This window comes from the organism of the source record quoted next, unplaced genomic scaffold (assembly GCF_019419815.1).
Source record: "Pyrus x bretschneideri cultivar Hongxiangsu unplaced genomic scaffold, Pyrus_bretschneideri_v1 Contig16, whole genome shotgun sequence".
NCBI lineage: Eukaryota > Viridiplantae > Streptophyta > Magnoliopsida > Rosales > Rosaceae > Pyrus > Pyrus x bretschneideri.
This window is the reverse complement of record NW_025999457.1, coordinates 7,677,357-7,698,428: the sequence shown is the minus strand read 5'-3', so window position 1 is coordinate 7,698,428 and position 21,072 is coordinate 7,677,357. Positions and strand designations below refer to the sequence as shown.

The 21,072-nt window shown below is 37.4% G+C and overlaps 2 protein-coding genes across 2 annotated transcripts; both read left to right on the top strand.

Annotated features, from left to right (window-relative positions):
- The first annotated feature begins 2,495 nt into the window (after window positions 1-2,495).
- Window positions 2,496-3,782, top strand: LOC103963122 (organ-specific protein P4). The gene is made up of 2 exons (XM_009375899.3): window positions 2,496-2,631; window positions 3,124-3,782. The coding sequence occupies exons 1-2, from the start codon at window positions 2,587-2,589 to the stop codon at window positions 3,496-3,498; spliced, it is 420 nt and encodes a 139-aa protein (XP_009374174.1). The 5' UTR covers window positions 2,496-2,586; the 3' UTR covers window positions 3,499-3,782.
- An 11,586-nt stretch (window positions 3,783-15,368) lies between these two features.
- LOC103963123 (SWI/SNF complex subunit SWI3D) lies at window positions 15,369-20,810 on the top strand. Its single transcript, XM_048581128.1, has 7 exons — window positions 15,369-15,908; window positions 16,306-16,832; window positions 17,406-18,065; window positions 18,563-18,729; window positions 18,807-19,471; window positions 19,684-19,874; window positions 19,961-20,810. Exons 1-7 carry the CDS (start codon window positions 15,467-15,469, stop codon window positions 20,309-20,311), a joined length of 3,003 nt encoding a protein of 1,000 aa, XP_048437085.1. The 5' UTR covers window positions 15,369-15,466; the 3' UTR covers window positions 20,312-20,810.
- Window positions 20,811-21,072: the final 262 nt, after the last annotated feature.

Here is a 21,072-nt window from a genome sequence, read left to right as displayed (position 1 = left end):
GAAAAATAACATATAAGAGATAAACAATGCAACACAAAACTTTCAAACGCATTGCTTTAAGGGAAAAAAAAAAAAAAAAAGCCTTTTTGGTTTACCCTTTTGATAGCTGAAACTCAGTGGGAGGCTAAACTATCACATCTGTAGGGGTCTTTCGAAACCGAAAGAATACGTAACACATAATGTCTTGAAAACAATCTAACTAAATTTGTCAATCAAACTTAAGAAGTTTTGAAATAGATACAAGCATGAAGAGAAATCAATAATTTGGCAAATAAGACTTTGACAGTATGCGTTTTTATTTAGCAACTTGAACTCCTTTTTACACTATTTCTATCAATAGAAAAACCCTTCGAACTAATCTTTTTATATGGTTAAAGAAAGAATAAAAATATCCTTTTTAGTTTTTTTTTATATTGTTAATTAAATTAGTTGAACTTAAGCCTCCAAATATATATTGGACAAGAGTTGAGTACATGTATTGTTTTAATATATAAAATATTATTAAGTGTCGAGCTTGAATGATCGAGTCGAGTTGAAGCGATCAAGTTTATTATCTTGAATTGATTCGTAAAAGCATTTGAGGTGCTATCGAGTTTTACAAGCCGCACATGCTAAAGTTCAAGCTTGCTTTGTTTCTTGATCAAGCCAAATTAGGTTTGGCTTGATTGTTTCACAAGACAAATTTCGATGAGCCAAACACGGACCAAATCCGATGTGAGCTCGAATTATTTTGAGCCGATTTACATCCATAATTTTACAGTACAAAAGTCACAATCGAAATTGTTTTATTTAATTTGGAGATCGTTAAGTCATTTATATATGTTGATTGTTGAACAAATTGACAGTTATGCTAACAAGTAACATAGAATAAATTATCAATTGTCAAATTCATATAGATAATTGAAAGGAATGAATGGTTTCTATTGTAATGTTCGTATAGCAAAATAATGTTACTTTGATACAAAAGAAAAAATATAAAATTTAGAACCTATTAGCACGCTTGTGTGTGTACATTTTAAGGTATAACTATAATTCACCGTCTAGTATTATAATTTAATAATATTATACTTCACTTATAAATTTGAAATTTTTAGGATTCAATTCATATTATTAATAGCGAGTTCCATTCTCTTTCGTGGGCTGCCAAGACTCCTTACCCGAGGATGTCAGTATATCATTGTATAACAAACAAATAAAAAAAATAAACTCGAATCATGATTAGATATCATGTCGGAGTCATATCACATGAGAAAACCTATTAAATGCAACAAAATAAATAAATGACTGTGTCAGACTCTACTTGATTTTATAAAAATATAAACTCGAATCATGATTGGATATCATGTCGGAGTCATATCACATGAGAAAACCTATTAAATGCATCCCACAAAATAAATAAATGACTGTGTCAGACTCTACTTGATTTTATAAAAATATAAACTCGAATCATGATTGGATATCATGTCGGAGTCATATCACATGAGAAAACCTATCAAATGCATGCACAAAATAGTGCTAGGATGTTTTTTTTAAGGATTTCGTGATCGTAATGTAATAGTGTATCGTATATCGCACGATGATAAATTATTTAAATTTTAAAATTAAATATAAATAGTATTTAATACAAACTGACTGCACGATGTATAATGAACAGTCACAATCACAGGATTCCTAGGATCCTCGGAAAATAATCCGGTGAGGATTCTTTTCCCACAAAATAAATAGGGGTGTGATATCCACACATCTCATTTTACTTCTCACACACCTTTTTTCGGCCATCGGATCAGATGAATTGAAGAAAATCAATTGATAAAAATTATCAAATGTGTGTGAGAAGTAAAATAAGATGTGTGGATAACACATCCTAATTAATAAACCAATTAGATCCTCTGCGCATCCTTTTAAAGAAGATTTTAAGGATTCGTGAATCGTGTTTGTTTATCGTGCATCGAACAATCAATATTTATCAAATATTTTTTATATTTAATTTTAAATAAAAATAATTTATAACCTTTACAATATGCGATTAAATAATAGAATTGATGGATCTTCAAGATCTTTACATAAAAAAACCCAGCAAGAATCCGGATTCCAAAATAAATGACTCTGTCAGACTCTACTTGACTGAGAAACATATATATTGGAAGCCTTCAAAAATCTTAGGGCCCCTAGTCGTCCTCCACCGTTAGTTTCTTGTAAGTATGAAAATCATTTATCTGGTGGGAATTGCCATGATATATTAGAAAAGGGATCCTCTTCCTTCTAATTTATCAAATTAGTGGATTAATATTATTAAAATTTGATTCAATAGCAACAAACATGGATCTCACTTTAAAAGTTATAATAACTTTAGTTGTTAGATTAAATTTTAATGACACGAATTTACTGATTTAATGAATTAAAAGAAAAAGATTAGGAGATAATCCCTTTCTGATATTTTATTCAGAATCGTTGTCATCATCAACCCCAACTGAACCATGTTCTGCGTGGAGAGATTACTCTCCTCCCAAATTATCTATAAGTAGTCTGAGTTTTCATAACATTAAACATACGACTACAAGCATTTCTTTTGAATACAATTCAAACATGAAGTCCCTTTGTGCCACCTTAGCTCTCTTCTCTATTCTTTTGGTAAGCATTTGTATTATCCTTAATGTTGTTGCTTAAAATATGTTACGTACCAAATTTTTTAAGCCAAGAACTTGACAGGTTGGAATGACAAATTGAACTCTTCTATCATATTTACGTCGAAAATGTTCTTTTACTACAAAATTGTGTAATGTTTTCTTGCTAACTTATATTGTTTAACTATAAATCTATATATAAATTATAATAAGAATCAAAATAATCAACAATCACAATTTGAGAACATAAGCATTTTATTTATGTTATAATTTCTTAACAAAAGAATCAAATATTTCTCCATTAAATTTCTATATATCTAGAGATTTGAATCAACATTTTAGAGCGCTAATAACATCTTTCATACTCTAATTGTGTTGTATGTGGTGTCATGTGACAGATAGAACAAGCCTTATTATTATTTAAACAGGATACAATCATTCAAAAGCGTGGGAAATTAAAATAACTTTTGTTTCCTCTCTCTCTCTCTCTCTGAATCAGTTTGCTAAAACTATTGAATCAAGAGGAGGTGTAGGAGAATACTGGAAAACTGTTATGAATGAGCAATCTATGCCCCAAGCAATTGGAGGCCTACTTGGTGATGTTCCTGATTCAACACCAAAAAAGAAAGCCGACGACTGCCATGAAAACATGAAAAAACCATTCGTTGGGACTGAGGAATTTGAGCCAAGGCCCAATGTTTCATCTTACCATGATGGTGAAAGCAAAGCAGAGAACTCTACCAAAGACACTGACTCTCTCCCCAAGTCTCAGGCTTTCCATGACAAGAAGCCATTTGTAGCAAAAGAAGAGAAGCAGTCATCATTTGATGAAGATTTTGAGCCAAGGCCAAATATTTCTGTTTACAATGAGTAAGAGGAACATGAAGTGAATTCGTGCAAAATCTGGTCCTTTTTTTAAAATATAATAAGCTTGTGGTTAGTGATAGCGAGCACTGTAATGTATGTTAAGTTTATGCTGGAAATCTTTCCCACAGCTTCTTTGTATCAGAAAATAAAAAGGCCATTGGTCCTGAGGGAAGTGGCTTTATGACTGTAAGGTATGTGTGGTTTGGTGTTTATGTGTCAAGCTAGCTAAGTCATGAATGTAATTTGCCCCAAAATTAAGAAATAAATAGCTTTGGGCGCAATTCACTGTGATATAGTGTCCCCTCCAAAGGAATAATCAAAATAATTTATGGACGGGGTGAGAGGATTCAACGAAAAACTAAATGGTAATGGCTATCCAGCTGAAAACCTTTAGTATATACAGCGGTGAAGACAACATGGGGTCATTGTTTGCCCTTGACCCCAACAACTTAAAAAAACCATTTATATTTGTTATGTTTTGTATTTGACTCCTATAAACAGCTAAGACTTACCACCTCATCCTTCTGCTTATTCTATTTTCTTCTATCATATTTGTCTTCTTTTTTCCTTTTCTTGTGTGTGACTCTATTGTGTGCATCATGTGCTCGATGAAATACCTTAGTTGGCAAGCCTTAGCAGTCTTCGACATTACTCCACAGTATCGTGCATCCACCCTTGACAAGCCTCTACAAATAATAGTGGTTGTCGACATATGTTGGCATAAGCTTTCAGCATATGTTAGCAAGAATTGGTAGGTGCATACTAGGTGCTCGACGAAATGGCCCAATCAAGCTTTTTTAGTTGATATTATGACCCCATTATTTAAAAATCCTGACCCTGCCACTAAGTATATATCCAAGACTTCTGTTTCTCCTTGTGAGAGACAAGATACTTTCAAGACGATTACAAATGCTTTTTTAAGAATCGTTAGCTGACATAATCATATAATTATTTGCTAGATTGTTGATGTTCATATGAAGAAAGTTGATGATCAGTCCAATTACTTATAAGCACATGTAAGATCTCTTTTTTCTTCGATGTAAGATTCATAATCTTAGTACGCTTCCTCACATGTGGCGAATCTTCCAATCTAACACGTGAACAAGACAAATCAGGTCACTTGAAGCATGTATAGCCGTTAGGCTTCACACATGAGACAATCTGCTATGATACCATGAAGAAAGTTGAGGTTCCACTATAAAACCAATTAGCAAAATAGGAAGTAGCCCTAATTACTTATAAACACATGCATAATCCCTTCTTTCTTCAATATGGAATTCATAATCTCAACATCATGACTTATCATTTTACCTATGATAGCAAAGTTTATGGAACATGTATAATGTTCAATGTGACGTCTAATAATTTAGTGATACAATATTCAGGCAATTTAATTGTTCTACAATAGGTAGTAGTTTATAATACAACGTGAGAGTATCCCTTTTCATGCAAAGTTAATTCTCACCGTATAGAATGGCCATTGGCTTATTGGACAAAAAAAAGTATTCACAAACGGAATTCCCTTGTTTTGGATTGTTTGCTGTAAAGAACGATGTGGATGTTTTTGGATTATGGTCGTTACGAACATTGTAAGACCAACTTCAATGGTGGACTAAAAATCAAATTACCCCCCAAAATTTCCCCCCAAACCCACTCCAACCCAAGGGGAAATTTTGAGCTAAATGCTAAACCAATGCCAAATTCCCCCCGAAATTTAACCCAGAAATCGGGGTAGACTCTACCCAATATTTATCGGAATTTAAAATTTTTTTTAGATTAAAATGTTCATAAAATTAATTTACGATAGTCTACATATTTATTTTTTTAAAAAAAATTAATTTAACAAAAAAAATAGCCTAAGTTCATTCTTTAATAATCCCGGGCTAAAATTTTAGGGTAGAACTGTTGGAGTAAAAAAGCTATTTTTGGGCTAAAAACTAAATTTTTCGGGTTAAAAATTTTGACTTTTAGCCCAACCATTGGAGATGATCTAAGAGGCTTAATTATATTATGCGTGAAAAGTATGTGTGGGACTTGCTTGATAGAAAAGCAGATCTCTGTCGAAAAGGAGATCTGCTTGCAGACTACAATTTAAATTTTTAATTATAGAAATCGTTCAGTTTTTCGATTTCTTTTTAAGGATTATTTATATAAAAAAATGGACTAAATCCGCAATTGCTTGGTTTTTTTATTGTCAAAATTTATATATCAGTTTTATCTAATGAACTGCGTTTATTTGTCATTTTTGATGACCAACTATTTTGAATTTGAATGATTTTTTACAAGGTGACTCTTAAACGAGTACTAAAGATATAGAAGACTTTGGTCGTTGAAATCTATTAGAGGGTAGCCTTAAGAAGAATTTCCACAACTTAAGAAAGTTATGGACATTCTTGACGTAGAAAGTCTATTTTAATATACGTAATTATGATTTGTAGTTAAGAAAGAATCTCTCCTTTTGTGATGTCTTCGCTCTGTTCGATCTTTCTTTTTGGTAAGTATATGTATCCCCTTCCTGGTTGCTTACGAAGTCATCAATATTTGAATTAAAGAGGTTAAGAACTTGATCAAGTCACCAGTTTTCTTCTTTCCTTCGGCCAAATATGCACACCAAGTTTGTCGCCAACCTTGAAGATTGGATTAGAGATCCCACTCATGTAGACCATGATAACAGACAGCCCACGTGAAGGAATAAAATATAGTACTAATTCTTCATTCCAACAACTCCATTATTCGAAGAAGAATAATTTACAAAAATATTCTTGTAATTCCCACATGACGGAAGTAGAGGGGCTTTGAACAATGCACTCCCCCTATATTTATAGTAGTAATTCCTACATGACCGAAGTAGAGTTTCACTCTGACTATAATTCCTTGTTCAAATCTGAATGGGCTTCGGCCAGTCCTAGTTCATGTAGGACTGTGAATCCAACCCTATTATCCTTCAGATTCAACCCTTAATTCTCGGCATATTTCTTTATTCAAAGCATAATTGGCATCCGAGGACTCCTTGTTATATCAGGACTCAATCAGCCCTCATATCCAGATAAGATTGTTTTCTGATAGGATTTGGCCAAACCTCACTAGGTTGGGTTTTCTCTGGGAGTATTTTGGGATGCCCAACATCTTACATACTGGGTCAAGCCCATGATCATCCTCGGCCCAAAACTGTCATTTTGGGTCTAAACATAAGTAATAGAATTCTAAACATAAGTTAACCTAATCTAATTGAGATTTAGCTTAAATAAATATTTGGAGAACACTCTCCTATTATTAGGCGTGGCACGTAGTACCAGTTTGGTACCGCTTAAATTAAAAAAAAAAAAAAAGGTATTGAAAAAAGCGAGGAGCTTTTTGTGTTTTGTATACATTCAAATTCAGTTTTTTTTCCCCCTCACAATTTTGGATGAAAAAAAAAAAAAAAAAAAAAAAAAAAGAAGAAGCCAAAAACAAGAAGCTGCAAATCCCAGTTTTCAAAAAACCGGCTTTTAATCCCAAGAGGCGGGTGAACAGTAACATTAAATGAATTTTTCAAATGGCAATCTTGCCCTCTCTTCCTCTTTCTTCCAGCTTTGCTCTCCATCATTGAATTTATAAGCTTCTTTGGATTTTTGGGACAACAGAGATGGGAGGTTCTTCAGATTTCTAGGCTTTGTCGAATTTCGAGGCCTCTTTGTCAGATTTCTGGGCTTTGTCAAAATCTAGGTTGCATAAAGAATGCCAGATTTGCACCCTTCTGCTTGACACCCAAAATCTCAATAGGACGGCCTCAACGTCGTCTGTGTTAACTATCCTGAAATTGGAGTCCATCCTTCCTCCGTGAATCAGTTGATGCAACCAGTCTTCTTTTCCCCACGACCCAACCTTCCTTAGGATATGGCAGAGAGAGACAGAGAGAGAATGGGGGAGAGGGAGTGAGTGGTGCAAGATAAAATATTCAGAGGTTCTGCAAAAAAAAAAAAAAAAAAAAAAAAAAATAGGGATAAGGTAAAGAAGAAACGACCCTTTGGAGAAAAGAATAGAATAAAAAATTATAAATATCTTAAATATCATATAATAAAAAAAAGGGTAAGTATAGTTGTTTAGTAAATAGTTTATATAAATATTATAAATGTCATAATAATATTTAACGTTATATCTTTTTTGGTCATTTCACGCAATCATAGCTGTTTTACATAAAAAAAATTACCAAATACTATAACATTGTTTTTTTTGGTAAAAGCACTTTTACAAATATAGTTTACCATACACGTTACCTCCTTATTACACAACTGCTTATTCTCAAAATACAATAGAAATAGATTTTTTTTTCAAAGCACAACAATATCAAACTAACCCATAGTCATGGTTAGGGGACTTTTAGGTCGAGGTGGACTTGGGCTTTAAAAACGTCCTCTTGTCTCCCTTGGTGCAGATCGCAACAAGTCTCGTGATATCTCAAAAGAGATAACTTGTCTTAGGAAACACCTCAGTAACATCAATGACTCGAAGATAGCATGAAAGATCAAGATAATGACTTGCTCGAGTGAAGCGTGGTGTGGAAGCTAGGAGATTATCAGTTTACATGCGAGAGAAGGGATTTGCATGGTTGCATGGCATTCTTTGTTGGATAATTTGGGCTTTCCTAGGATGATAGTAAGGCTTCTAATGACTGAGATGTTGATGCAATGCTATGAAAGTTACTAAGGTTGCATGGATAATGATGATTAGGGCTTGGAGTATGCTTCTGAGCTAAGTGGAACTCTCTGAGCTTCTTCCTGGGTGGTTCTTTCTCACTACACTTTCTCTATCTCCCTTTCTGTGTTCTTCTCATCCCCTTCTAATGGCTTAGCTCCCTCCTTTGGTAAGTGAAGGATTATTATTATTCCCATTTTGGTGTAAACTAGCTGCACTGTTGAGATCTACAAATTGCTACTTCCAAAGGCACGGCTTTCCTAGGACAGCAGTCCGCATGTGCTAAATCTGGTAGCACGTTTCATGGGTTTTGAACGTTAGCTGTCTGTGCAAACTGGGAAGGGAAAGTCAACATTAAATGCTTAACTTGTTGGGCTTAACATGCATTTAATGCAAGAATTTAATTTAATCCTAACTAAAGGAGTTAGCTTGCTAGGGAAATAGATAAACTAGGCTAGTTCTCTCTCAATAAAGCCTGTGTGAAATACAAAGGGTATGGGCTTGGATCTTTGGGATCCTAAGCAGCCCAAAGTCTTCCATGACCCTGATACCACGTAGGCCTAATAACCTTTCGGAACCATCCACACCATAATCCACTTGGCAAGCCTCGAATATGTGACTTGGGCTTAGCATGATTTGTGGCTAAGGAAGCATGGCGTGATGAATATGCATGAGCATGGCGTGGCATGGCATGCTTGTAAATATATTCCTCGTCGATCCTATGTCTTGGTGTGTGTTTGGGCTTGAATGTAGGCTTTGCATGACAATTGGGCCTTGAGACTTGGTTGGGTTGGTTTGTGACATTTTTGGGCCCCAACATTAGCCCCCTTGATTATTTGGGCTATGAGATACTTTGAGTGGGTCAACCCCAGGCCCAAAAGATTTCTTCCTTTTTTTTTTTTTTTTTTTTTTTTTTTTGAAATGTAGGCTTCCTAATGGGACTCTTTCTTTTCCCACGTGGCAGATGATCACTCCATGCCGTTGTGCTATCCCATTCGTGCTTCCTTCTTCAATTTTTTTCATAACTGCTTTTCTCTCCAAACTTTTCTCTGCTCTTTGCACTGGGTAGTGTCATCCTATTTGTGCTTCTCTATGCTCTACGACAAGGTTTTCTTCAGGTAAGGAAAATTTTCCCTTGACCCTTTTTTGAATTTTTCTGCTGCTTTTGTCTTCTCTATTTTCCATGATGATGAAATTAGGCATGCATCTCTCCTTTTGATCATGTGTTTCAAAGATTTAGGGTTTTAGCATAGACGCATAAAGGGTGCGGGCCATTCCTTCAGGAAATCGAACTCCAGTCCTGGGGTAATCTTGCTGCTTCGAAATCATATGTGTTTGCCCTCTGCAATTTCTTTCCTGCTTTCCATGTATATTGTGCAATTGTCATTTAGCCTAGCCTTTTTGCATGTCGATGCGTATTTGAGCGGGATTGATTGATTAGTTGCATTGATCTGCTTGGCATGCTTAGCTTAACTGCATATATAACATGTTTTTTTCTTAGGTACAAGTATTGCATGCTTTCACTGGCTAGATCTTTTAGGGCTTTGATAGCATGGCATATGTAAGGAAAGATGTATGTGTTTTGCGTGATAGCATGTAGGGAAAATAGTCTTATGTTAAAGTCTTAGACTTTCGCATGAAAGGCTTAGAATTTTATGAACGTACCCATTTGCTTTCCCAGGGTGCATTTGTTTGCTTTCCTTGGGTAGATTCCTTATCATGTTTCACCTTGCATACTTGCACGTTTCTAATTCTTGCATGCTACATTGGCTTGTGATATCTATGGTTTGACGCTTGCTTTCCATATATGCATTATGGATGCGGAATTACCAAAATACCTAATTGCGATTAATAGGTCCTTCACTACTGAGGACCGACTTCGACGAGGCAAGCCGCGACCTCCTCTTGGTTCTCAAAGCAAGGCTTTCAAGGAGGAAGAGCCTTCCCTAGATTCGGTCCCTCCTATTGATCCCAGACGTATTTCTCGGTGTTGCATCGAGAGTGGGTTGTTTCCCGCCATGCCGATCCATTTAGAGTTCTCTTGTGGTGAGGCCACTGGCTAGGCAGATTTGGTGGATACTGAGCTTAGTTTTGCGAACTATTGCGCAACCTTGACCAGGGCCAAAGTTTTGAACGATGTCTTCATGCATTTCATGCAAGAATCTAGTTTAATCCTAACTAAGAGGGTTGGCTTGCTAGGCTTAATATGCATTTAATGCAAGAATCTAGTTTAATGGTAACTAAGAGGGTTGGCTTGCTAGGGAAATGGATAAACTAGGCTAATTCTCTGTCAATGATGCTTGCATGAAATACAAAAGGTATGGGCTTGGATCTTTGGTCTCCCAAGCAGCCCAAAGTCTTCCATGACCCCGATTCCATGTAGGCCCGATAACCTTCCATAACCATCCACACCATAATCCACTTGACAAGCCCCGAATAAGTGACTTGGGCTTAGCATGATTTGTGGCTAAGGAAGCATGGCATGATGAATAGGCATGAGCATGGCGTGGCATGACATGCTTGTAAATATATTCATCGTCGATCCTATGCCTTGGCGTGTGTTTGGTTTTTATGTAGGCTTTACATGACAATTAGGCCTTAAGACTTAGTTCGGTTGGCGATTGACATTTTTTGGCCCCAACAGTCATCAACCTTATCACTTTTTATTAGGTTGTGTTTTGTATGCGGAAAGGAATTCATGGAAAAAAAAATCTCTAATTAATTTCCCCACGAAAGTGTGCCCTTCTCCAAAAGTACTTAAATTTTACAAACACAAGTTAAAACTTTGTCTTTGAAAACTTAAGAACATTGTCACTCTTGTTGGCTGAGCCAACAATTCTGAGCACACATTTTTTTTGTAGCCTCTGAATCTTAAGCCCCTTGATATTTTTGGATGATCTCCTGATTAGTCTCGCACACCTTTGCCGACAATCGAATGGGGGTTCTCTACGCTGACTTGACTTGCAAAAGTAGGGATGGATGATATAGTCTTGGATATGATTATATCTAATCTAGGAGTAGTTTTGGGCTCAAGATCATCATCATTCACATCCAGCTCAAAATACTTGGCCTTTTTAAAATATTATATATTTCAATTAATTGTGACATTGTTGACCCTAAAAACTACTTAGCGTACGTGGCGAACATGCTGAATAGCTAATAAGCTAACTATGCGGGGTGTGCCAACTCATCGACCGAGCTTGGCCCATGACTGAATGAATGTTGATATGGTATTGGGCGCGCTGATGATTTTTAAATCATGCGACTATGGCTTAGGAAGGAACACGTCTTGGCCTTCAAGTTCTAAAGCTTGAAGACAAAGCTGCTAGTTTCTACGAAGTTCACAAATCGTCAGCACCAGGTTTACCAACTGCAGTTATAATCGTGAGAATATAAGAGGGCTAAATCAGTACTAAGTTATATGGACCCAAATACTCAAAAAAGATGTGTGTCTTGATTGTAAATATGGTTCATCATCTGAATGCCAAATTCTGAAATACACTTGTGAATATCCAATCATAAAATAAGTTTGACTTTTAATGTGTCGAACGTCGTGACCTGGTAACATTTCACTTCGTCGATAAGGCTGATGAGATGACCTCTTCCAACAAACATTCAGAATTCCTTGCTGAACGAGACTTGAATAGATAACCAATCAATCTCAAAGCAGTGCTGTTTATCCAAACTGAAGATGCTCATCGGTCGGCTGGTTCTACGGCTTCAGTGTTGTTTATCCAAACTAAAGATGTTGCCAGTTGCCTCCACTGTGCTGTTTATCCAAACTAAAGATGTGTTGGTGGAAAAAAGGGTAAAATAAAAATATCTCAAGATGTTTGAGAGATTTCCTTAGAGTGAGAGTTTGCGCTGGGTAAATTTGTGTGTTGATTTAGAGAAGGTCTTTATGTTGCACAAAGTCTTGTATTTATAAGACTAGGACTTCGATAGCCACATAGCAAATTGTTGACTTGAATCCCATATCTACTATAATATTCTTGAGAATATTGTATTTCAAAGCAACCATATCCATGCGGAAGCCAGCTTTATCTCCTCACTACGGAAATCAATATGTATTGATGGCCTCCTAATACCACGTGCTGGAACCAAAGCATGCAAATTTATCTTCTAGCCATGCATTTCAACCAAGGCATCATGACAATCAAATCATCTTGATCTTTCGACCAAGTCTGTCCAGGTGCAACCATGCATGCAAAATGAATTGCAATTTAATTGCATCAATGTTTACTTGCTTTATTCCATCTTTATTTCCAACTAAATGCAAACCATCCATTATCACACAGAGTCCTTGTACAATGCAACTATAAGATAATTACCATTTTAATAAATTCCTAATAAAATGGTAATATCAAATATGGCATCTTTCATCGAACGACTTAAAGTATACAGGACCGAGTGCTTGCAAAATCACGGCCTCTTAACATTCGGAGTCATTCGACGGCCTACAATTTTACTCATTCAACGGCCTAGAATTCTGCTCATTCAATGGCCTCGATTACTCAGGCCGATAGTGTAAAATCGCGTAAAAACAAACACTTCCATTATTAGAATAGCATTCGATAATGGATGTCGCCCATGATTGAGTGAACCACTCAATCCATGGTTTTTGTTATATATATGTGTTCTCTATGGCTCCTAGAAATTCCCATTATCAAGTAGGGGCATTTGGATCTCGCCTCGAACCAACAACTTTGTACGTTGTCAACTTTGATTCTATTTCTTGACATGGTTCAATGTTATAGGATATAGAATCGCTATTTAGAGCTTATACTTTAGGTTTAGGATTATAGTCTCGAATTGGTTATCGGCTTTTTCTTTTCTTAATTTTAAGTTTTATTATGGACTAAGTCCTTTGAATAATTCACTATGTCGACAAATGAGATCAAAATTCTAAAATTGATTAGAAGAGAAAAATTCTTCAACTCCCACAACGTTGTGAAAGAATCATCTTCAATTGTAAGTGGGAAGTTTAAGGTTTTACTTCCGTGGTTGGCAAGTTCATAACCAATCTACTATGGTTGTCTTATTGTGTGACTTAGCGTAAATCCACCATCCCTTACACTACATTTGAAGGACGTAATTTAAGACTTCAAAGAAAATGATGGATTTCAAAATGACGAAATTAATAAAATTTGTGAAATTTCTTGTTTGGCTAACATAAAAGTATAATAAAAGTTAAATATGGAATTTAATGTGTCAAGCAATAATTGATAGGTAGTAGTTGGCAAATATGCTAGTGGCAATGCCGGCATGGATGTTGGTGGTGGGTGAAGCGACGGTAGTGTTGGTGGTGGGGTGGTGTTGGTTGCAATGACGGTGGGTGTGAATGGGGGTGGTGACAACATGGTGGTCGAAGTGGAGGTGATGGTTATTAAAATATCATGGTGGTGACGTGTCAGCGGTTGGTGGGGGTAACTATTGCGACAACGAAAATGGTGGTGGGAACGAGAGTGGTGGTGGTGACGTAGTAGTAGATGTGTTTGTAATGGCGAGTTGGTGTGAGTGGGTTGATGGTCATGGAAATGTCATGATGATTACGAGGTGGTGGTAACGATTGTTGTGATGACTCTGATGATGGTGAGGTGGTGGTAGTGGTGGTGGCTGTGATAACAACGACGATGATGTTGCTAGGCAGTGACAATGGTGGTGGGCATGTAAGAGTCAAGGTGGTAATGGAGCACATGGTTTTGTTTTGTGTTATTTTATTTTATTTTTGTGCTTTAAATGTTGTCACTCGTGACAACTATTTACATATAATTTAAAGTTAGGAATCGATACCTCTAAATTTTACGGGTTTTTTTTTTTATTATTTTCACTAAGAAAGTTCTATAATTATGAATTCAAACAAGGAAATTGGTTTATGTCAATCTGGTAACCAAATTTTACCGGGCCCAAAGAGGACGCCATGTGTACTAAAGCAAGCCAATATGGCAAAATTACCCATAAGGTTACATTAACATATACCCCTTGCATAGTTTGAGAGTTAATGCTAAAATGGGATGTCTTCCCGTGAATCACGCCCAACGGAGATAGACACCTTTACCAGGTCAACATGTTCTTCACGCTTCATTTGATGGACTCGCATAATCAAATATGCTAGGCACACCACTCTACAGAGTTTGTGGGTTTAGTCGGTCATGCAAGGTCAAAAAACGATCTCATGAGCCCAGAAGGACTCACAAACAAGGTTAGCTCGGAAAGGTTGGATAAGGCAAGATCGTGCATGATCTCAAAGCATTAGCTATCCTTATAATCGTGCTCAGACATAGCCCATGATCACCGTTGTTGTTAAGAGTCATTCGCAAACAGGATTTCTAATTGGTGCCTCTCATCACTTCTCCCACAGTCAATTGTTACTGGCTAAATAAGCGGGATTACGTGAGGTTCAAGTAAACCACTTAGGGCGTGCCACACATGCCCTATTGGATCATCTCCAAGCCTATGCATGAACCTATATGAAGACATGTTCATTTCTATGAAAAGGTAATTGTTCCTTAGTACAATCAAGTCTAACTCTGGCTTACACCACAACTAAGGTTTCCTCTGTCTTTTCTTTCTTAGTTGCACGATACCAGAGTAATTCTATACTTGTATGCAATTCGTAGTTTATAATCTTCATTTGGAGATCACTCCTAAAAAATCATTCGAATTGGAGATTGTTTAATTATCCAAACATATCAAATAAATGAATGGTTCATCGTGAATATAACACTTGGTAGTTACACCATTAATTTGTTTTATACATTTAAATAACTAAATAATTTCATATTAAAATAATTTTTTGTAGGATATTATTTTCAAATAAAGATTAAAAAATTCAACGGTTCTAATTATGAAATTTGTATGGTCAAGATACATTATTCCTATAAGGAATGCAAATATTATCCCTCCCTAATACAATAATTGACAAAAGAATTAATACTATTGGTAAAAGCATTTTTGCTTGAAGTGCTAGAGAGGCCATTTATTTAAACCTTATTTTATAAATTATATAACGTGATTTTTGATTAATGTACTTATTAATCATATTAATAATAACACATCATATAATTTATAAATTTTATCTAAAAAATTAATCTATCTAACATTACTCTTTTCCTTGATCCAAACGGGGTCGAAGAGAAACCAAAGGTAAATACCTTTTCTCAAGTTGGAAGCATGACGTGTAAGAGTGGCAGTATCAATCAACAGCAACAGTGCGAATCTGTGTAGAGTGCCGCGCAGGAGCGCATAAAAAAGCCCAAATTGGCATACCAAACCCTCCCAATCAACACGAACAATAATCCATGGAAGAAAAACGACGTGACGCCGCCGGAACTCAGCCGGCTTCAAATGCCGACTCTCCGGCCGCCGAGCCGTCTTCTACTCGGCGCCGCGGCGGAGCACAAAAGCGAAAGGCAAGCAGTCTCGGCGGCTCAACCTCTTCATCCACGCCGTCCAAACGTTTCGCTCGCGAGAAGCCTTTGCTTTCTCACACTCCGATCCACAACGGCCCGTTGACCCGGGCCCGTCAGGGCCCTAGCAGCCTCGCTTCGGCTTCGGCTTCAGCAGCTGGGGCTGCTGTGAAGCCGGCGGCGCAAGCCAAGCGGCCTGACCCGGTGGGGGAGGCTGTGGCTGAGCTGGTGAAACGGGAGAGCGAGTTGGAGGCTCTGGAGGCTTCTATGGAGGCTGAATTTGAAGCCATTAGATCTCGCGGTGCCAATGCTCATGTTGTTCCTAGTCATTGCGGTGAGACTCTTTGGCTATTGTGAAAATTCTTCCTTTTTATGCACATTTTGATTAGAATTGAGTGAAAGTTTGAATCTTTCGTGTCGGTTTTGGTTGCGATTCGGTGTAGTGTGTAGTTTGTGTTTAGTGAAAGTGAGAGGCTGAGCTAAATTTCCATTTGCTCAACTTGTTTGAAGCTTCACATTGAAATGTTGCCTAAATGAAAGTACTTAGGGAAATTACATTGGGCGAAAGTCGTTAAGATGAATTTAGTCTGCAGGCATTATTTGATGGAGCTAAGAAAACATTAGTGTTGAAACTATGTGTTCTTTAAAGCATTGTTTTCAATCTGTGGAGCGGAAGCCTTTTTGGTGTTTTTAAACTTGCATCTTGATTGGATTATTGTTCTGGCTTCTAGGTTGGTTTTCATGGACAAAGGTTCACTCCATTGAGGAGCAAATGTTGGCGTCTTTCTTTAATGGGAAGTCTGAGACTCGGACTCCTGATGTATACTTGGAGATACGTAATTGCATCATGAAGAAATTCCATGCAAATCCGGGCACATTTATTGAATTAAAGGACTTGTTGGAGCTTGAAGTTGGAGAATTTGATGCTAGACAAGAAGTACTGGAATTTTTGGACCACTGGGGTTTGATTAATTTCCACCCATTCCCACCAACATGTTCTGCTGTGGCCAGTGCCAATAGTGATGGGGTGGCGGAAAAGGATTCTTTGGTTGATAAGTTGTATCACTTTGAAGAATTACAATCACGTTCATCAGTTGTTCCCAAGACTAATATAACAACCCCAACATTGCCATCTGGGTTGTTTCCCGAGTCTGCAATTGCTGAAGAGTTGGTGTGGCCTGAGGGGCCATCTGTTGAGTACCATTGCAACTCTTGTTCAGCTGATTGCTCACGTAAGCGATACCATTGCCAGAAGCAGGTTGGTTCTTTTAGAACTATTGTTGATTTTATAATGAATTTTGTAGTGGTGCTTGGTTATGGAAGGATACACCTTGCTGACCATTTTTTCTGACTGTTGCTCTCTTTAATTTTTAATTGTGCAATATTCCTGTTGGTCCTAAACATGAAGATTATTGTTTAGTTAGAAAAGCAAGTCATTTTGCCAAACCTTTCAATGATTCGTATTTGTTATGCCCGAAATGTGTGGTCAGTATGCGGTCAAACTTTTGTTTATTATGAAGCTATATCTGTTAAGATCAGAGTTGTTAGGTCTGTGATTATTTTCATCTCGGGGAGGTTTGCAGCTATCACCTGCTGACATTAGATTGTTAATACTCCCTGGTGATTGCTTTTTGCTATTGTTTTAAAGTAACTTTCTGTTATTTATAAGGCATTCGACCTCGAGAAGCCTATCTAGAATAGTTTTCATGTCAGGGTGATGGAAGTTTCTGTTTGATGAAGTGGATGTCATCATTATATATAAATTATCTTCTTCTTATTTCCATTCCCTATTTACTTTTATTGCGTTTGCTGATTACATTCATTTTAACAGGCAGATTTTGATCTATGCACTGATTGCTTTAATAATGGGAAATTCGACTCTGGCATGTCTTCATCAGATTTCATTCTTATGGAGCCTGCTGAAGCTCCTGGGGTTAGTGGTGGGAACTGGACAGATCAGGAGACTCTCCTTCTCCTTGAAGCATTAGAACTTTATAAAGAAAACTGGAATGAGATTGCTGAACATGTTGCAACAAAAACAAAAGCTCAATGTATACTGCACTTTGTTCAAATGCCAATTGAGGACACTTTTCTTGATTATGAGGATGGTTTGGAGGGTAGTGCCAAAGAGACTGCAGATCCAACTTCAACTGGAAATGATTTATCGGCCCCCAAAGATGCCCCTGAAACAACAGAGAATAAGACTGCTGTTAATGAGAGTGACCCCCAAACTTCCCCAATGGAAACTTCAAAACAAGGGACTGAAGTAAACGTTGGAGAGGATACTTCAAAGCCAGAAGATTTGAATGAAGTCAAAGACGGTGAGGAAACTTCAAAATTGGAAGATACCTGTGAATTGAAAGTTGATCAGGAAACAGATGAGAACTTTGCACTGAAGGCGCTTAAAGAAGCATTCGAAGTTGTTGGTTATCCTCCAATGTCTGAAGGCCACCTTTCATTTACAGAAGTGGGCAACCCTGCCATGGCATTGGTAAGTTGATTGCTTATGTGAGGATATATGGTGCATATGTGGGTAGTTCGTGACTCGAGTAAGTGTGTTCAACTTGTCCCACAAAGAAATAAATAAATTAATTAATAAGTAACTTGAGAGTGCCTAGTGATTTGGCAATTGCTTTCCATATTATATTTCAGATTAGCGACTTCAGGTACATTGAGAAATTTTTTGCGTATTGGCAAAAGTTGCGATATGACTGAAATGTAATTTGTAACTGCTCACCCTTTTCTGTAGAAGCATTTGACTTGATCTGCTATTGCATTATTCCTTTTCATCCAGGCATGTTTAATTGGATGTATAATGTATGAGTGCATGTATGAGTGCATGCATGCCTGTGATGTCTTTTACGGTTTACTGAACCTGCTCTCATATCTTGGGGTTGAATCACCTTGCAATAAGCAAAAATATAACTAATACTTTGGCATTCAGGTATTGCTAATGTGTCACTACTTATAGGTTCCACTCTTTTACAGGCAGCATTCTTAGCACGTTTGGTGGGACCTGATGCTGCTATTGCTTCAGCACATAATTCTTTGAAATCTATATCTGCCAGTTCTCCTGGAACTGAGCTGGCTGCAAGGCATTGCTTTATTTTGGAAGATCCACCGAATGACAGTAAGGAACAGGCTGGTCCTGATAGGTATGCGATTTGGTGTGGAGAATTTATCCTCTACCAGTCTTTATATATTCTATCTGATGTCCGTGATGGAATTGCAGTGTTTCTGCTGAAGGGGAGACGCAAAAAGACAAAGTTCATGAAGACAAAAGCCAGAAAGCGGATAACTCCACCTCAGGTTTGGAAGATAAAGATTTATCAATTGATAACAGTGACAAGAAACTTGAAAAACCTTCTACTGAAGAAAAGTCGCAGTCTGCAAAAGAACAAGATGACATAGTTTCTCATGAGGAAGTAGGAAATGATAATTTGAAGAAATCGGACAATTTAGAGTTACCAAAGGATGAATCGCCAACTACTGCGGGGGAGTCAACTGACTCAAAAGTGGAGACAGGGCATCAAACAAGTTCTGAGAAGGAATCAGGAGAAGGAGCAGGAAAGCCTTCTGAACCTACAGAGGCAGTAAGGGATGTGGATATGTCTGATGCAGTTCCCTCTACAAAAAATGAGACTCAACAGCCAGTTACATCAAATTCAGTCGAGGAACCTCTTCAATCTGAAGAAGCATCAAAAGATGTAGATGTATCTAATTCTCTTGCTACAGAAATAAATGAGCCTCAGCCACTGTTTACTGCCAAATCACAAGAACCCCCTGAACGTACAGTGGTACCAAAGGATGTAGATATGGTGTGTGATTCTCAGACCCCACAAAAGGACGAGCCTCAGCAACCAGTTGCATCAAATTCGGTAGTTGAAAAGGGAGCAAGTACGTTCCTGTCTCCTCTTGTATCCTGAATTATTTATTATTATTTTTATATCTGGGAATTGTTTTTTTGCATGCCAGTTATGGTTGGATAATTAATACTGTGTAACACATGAGCTGAAAAAAGGAAACAGTTATTTCAACAAGTTGAGTTTCATGAATTCCAAGTTCAATGCCCGTGATATAATGATCTCCAGTTTGTTTATACTTTCCAGGTGAGGATCAAACTAAAGATGGTAAAATAGAAAAACATGACAGTACGGAGACAAAAGTGGGTCAGAAAATTGATAAATTAAAGCTTGCTGCAGTTTCTGCAGTGTCAGCGGCCGCAGTGAAGGCAAAGCTTCTAGCAGAACAGGAAGAAGATCAAATCCGACAACTTGCAGCAATGTTGGTGGAGAAGCAGGTCATCTAAAATGCCAAACCTACCTATTGTTTGTTTGCTATTAATTATAGAAGTTTAACTTTTTGAAGGTTTCTGTTTAACTGCAGTTGCATAAATTGGAAGCCAAATTAGGTTTCTTCAACGAGATGGAACATGTTGTAATGAGGGTAAGAGAGCAATTGGACAGGTCAAGACAGAAGCTCTACCATGAACGAGCCCAGATAATTGCATCCCGCCTTGGCTTACCAGGTTCATCTAGAGGCATGCCATCATCAATGCCTGCCAATAGAATGGCCATGAATATGGCAAACTCAAGTCCAAGACCCCCGCTAGGCATAACTTCCCACAGGCCACCTATGTCAAGACCCACGGGGGCAGTAGCCCTGACTTCGAACCAGTTTTCAGCCACAACATTGGCAGGAAGTTCACTACGGCCTCCTAGCCAGGACAAACTTTAGTCATTTGGATCCAAGTAAACACCTGGGGGCATATGAATAGATATTAATTATTCTCCTGCAGCCGTCATCAATTATATTTTGTACCAAGAGTGAGTTAGAGATGGGTGGACTTGTGGTTGCTCTGCTGCTACACTGAAACAGCCTTTGCCCACGCTGCTGACATTGCCATTTAGAAAACAGACAAGGGCTTTTCGGGGCAATCCTCAACAATCCACTTTGCTCTGTTTTGGATATTTCATTTCTAACCATGTAAACCTTATGAGGTGACAAGCTAAGCAAAGAGAAAAGGAAGGGTAAGTTGGGGAGGAAAAGTATCTCATTTTTTATGTATGTCCACCGACCACCCTAATTTGCTTTAGGTATCAGTGAGCCTTGTGTAATTGAGTTTCTAATGATTTAGGGAATGTGTTGCAAAGTTTTTCTCTCTTTATGGCTTGACACCATTGACTTGTTTATTGTAATATGGAGACCAAAATATGCATTTAGAGTTTGTTATCTACCCTATGTAGCTTTCATTCAAGTTAAATGCTGTTCATGGATTTCTTCTTGACTTCTACGGGCTTTCAGTGCCAACACAATTGACAGTCGGATTTGATCCAATGGGTCCTCGGCCACTTGGATCAAATCCGGTTAACTATGCTCCTCAGTGCATGTAGTAGATACTCAAAGCCTGTAGGTACTCAAGAAAAATCGTTGCTGCAATTGACTATTGGCTTTACCTATAGCATTGTTGCATTCTTGTCATTCACTAAAGTTGTTAT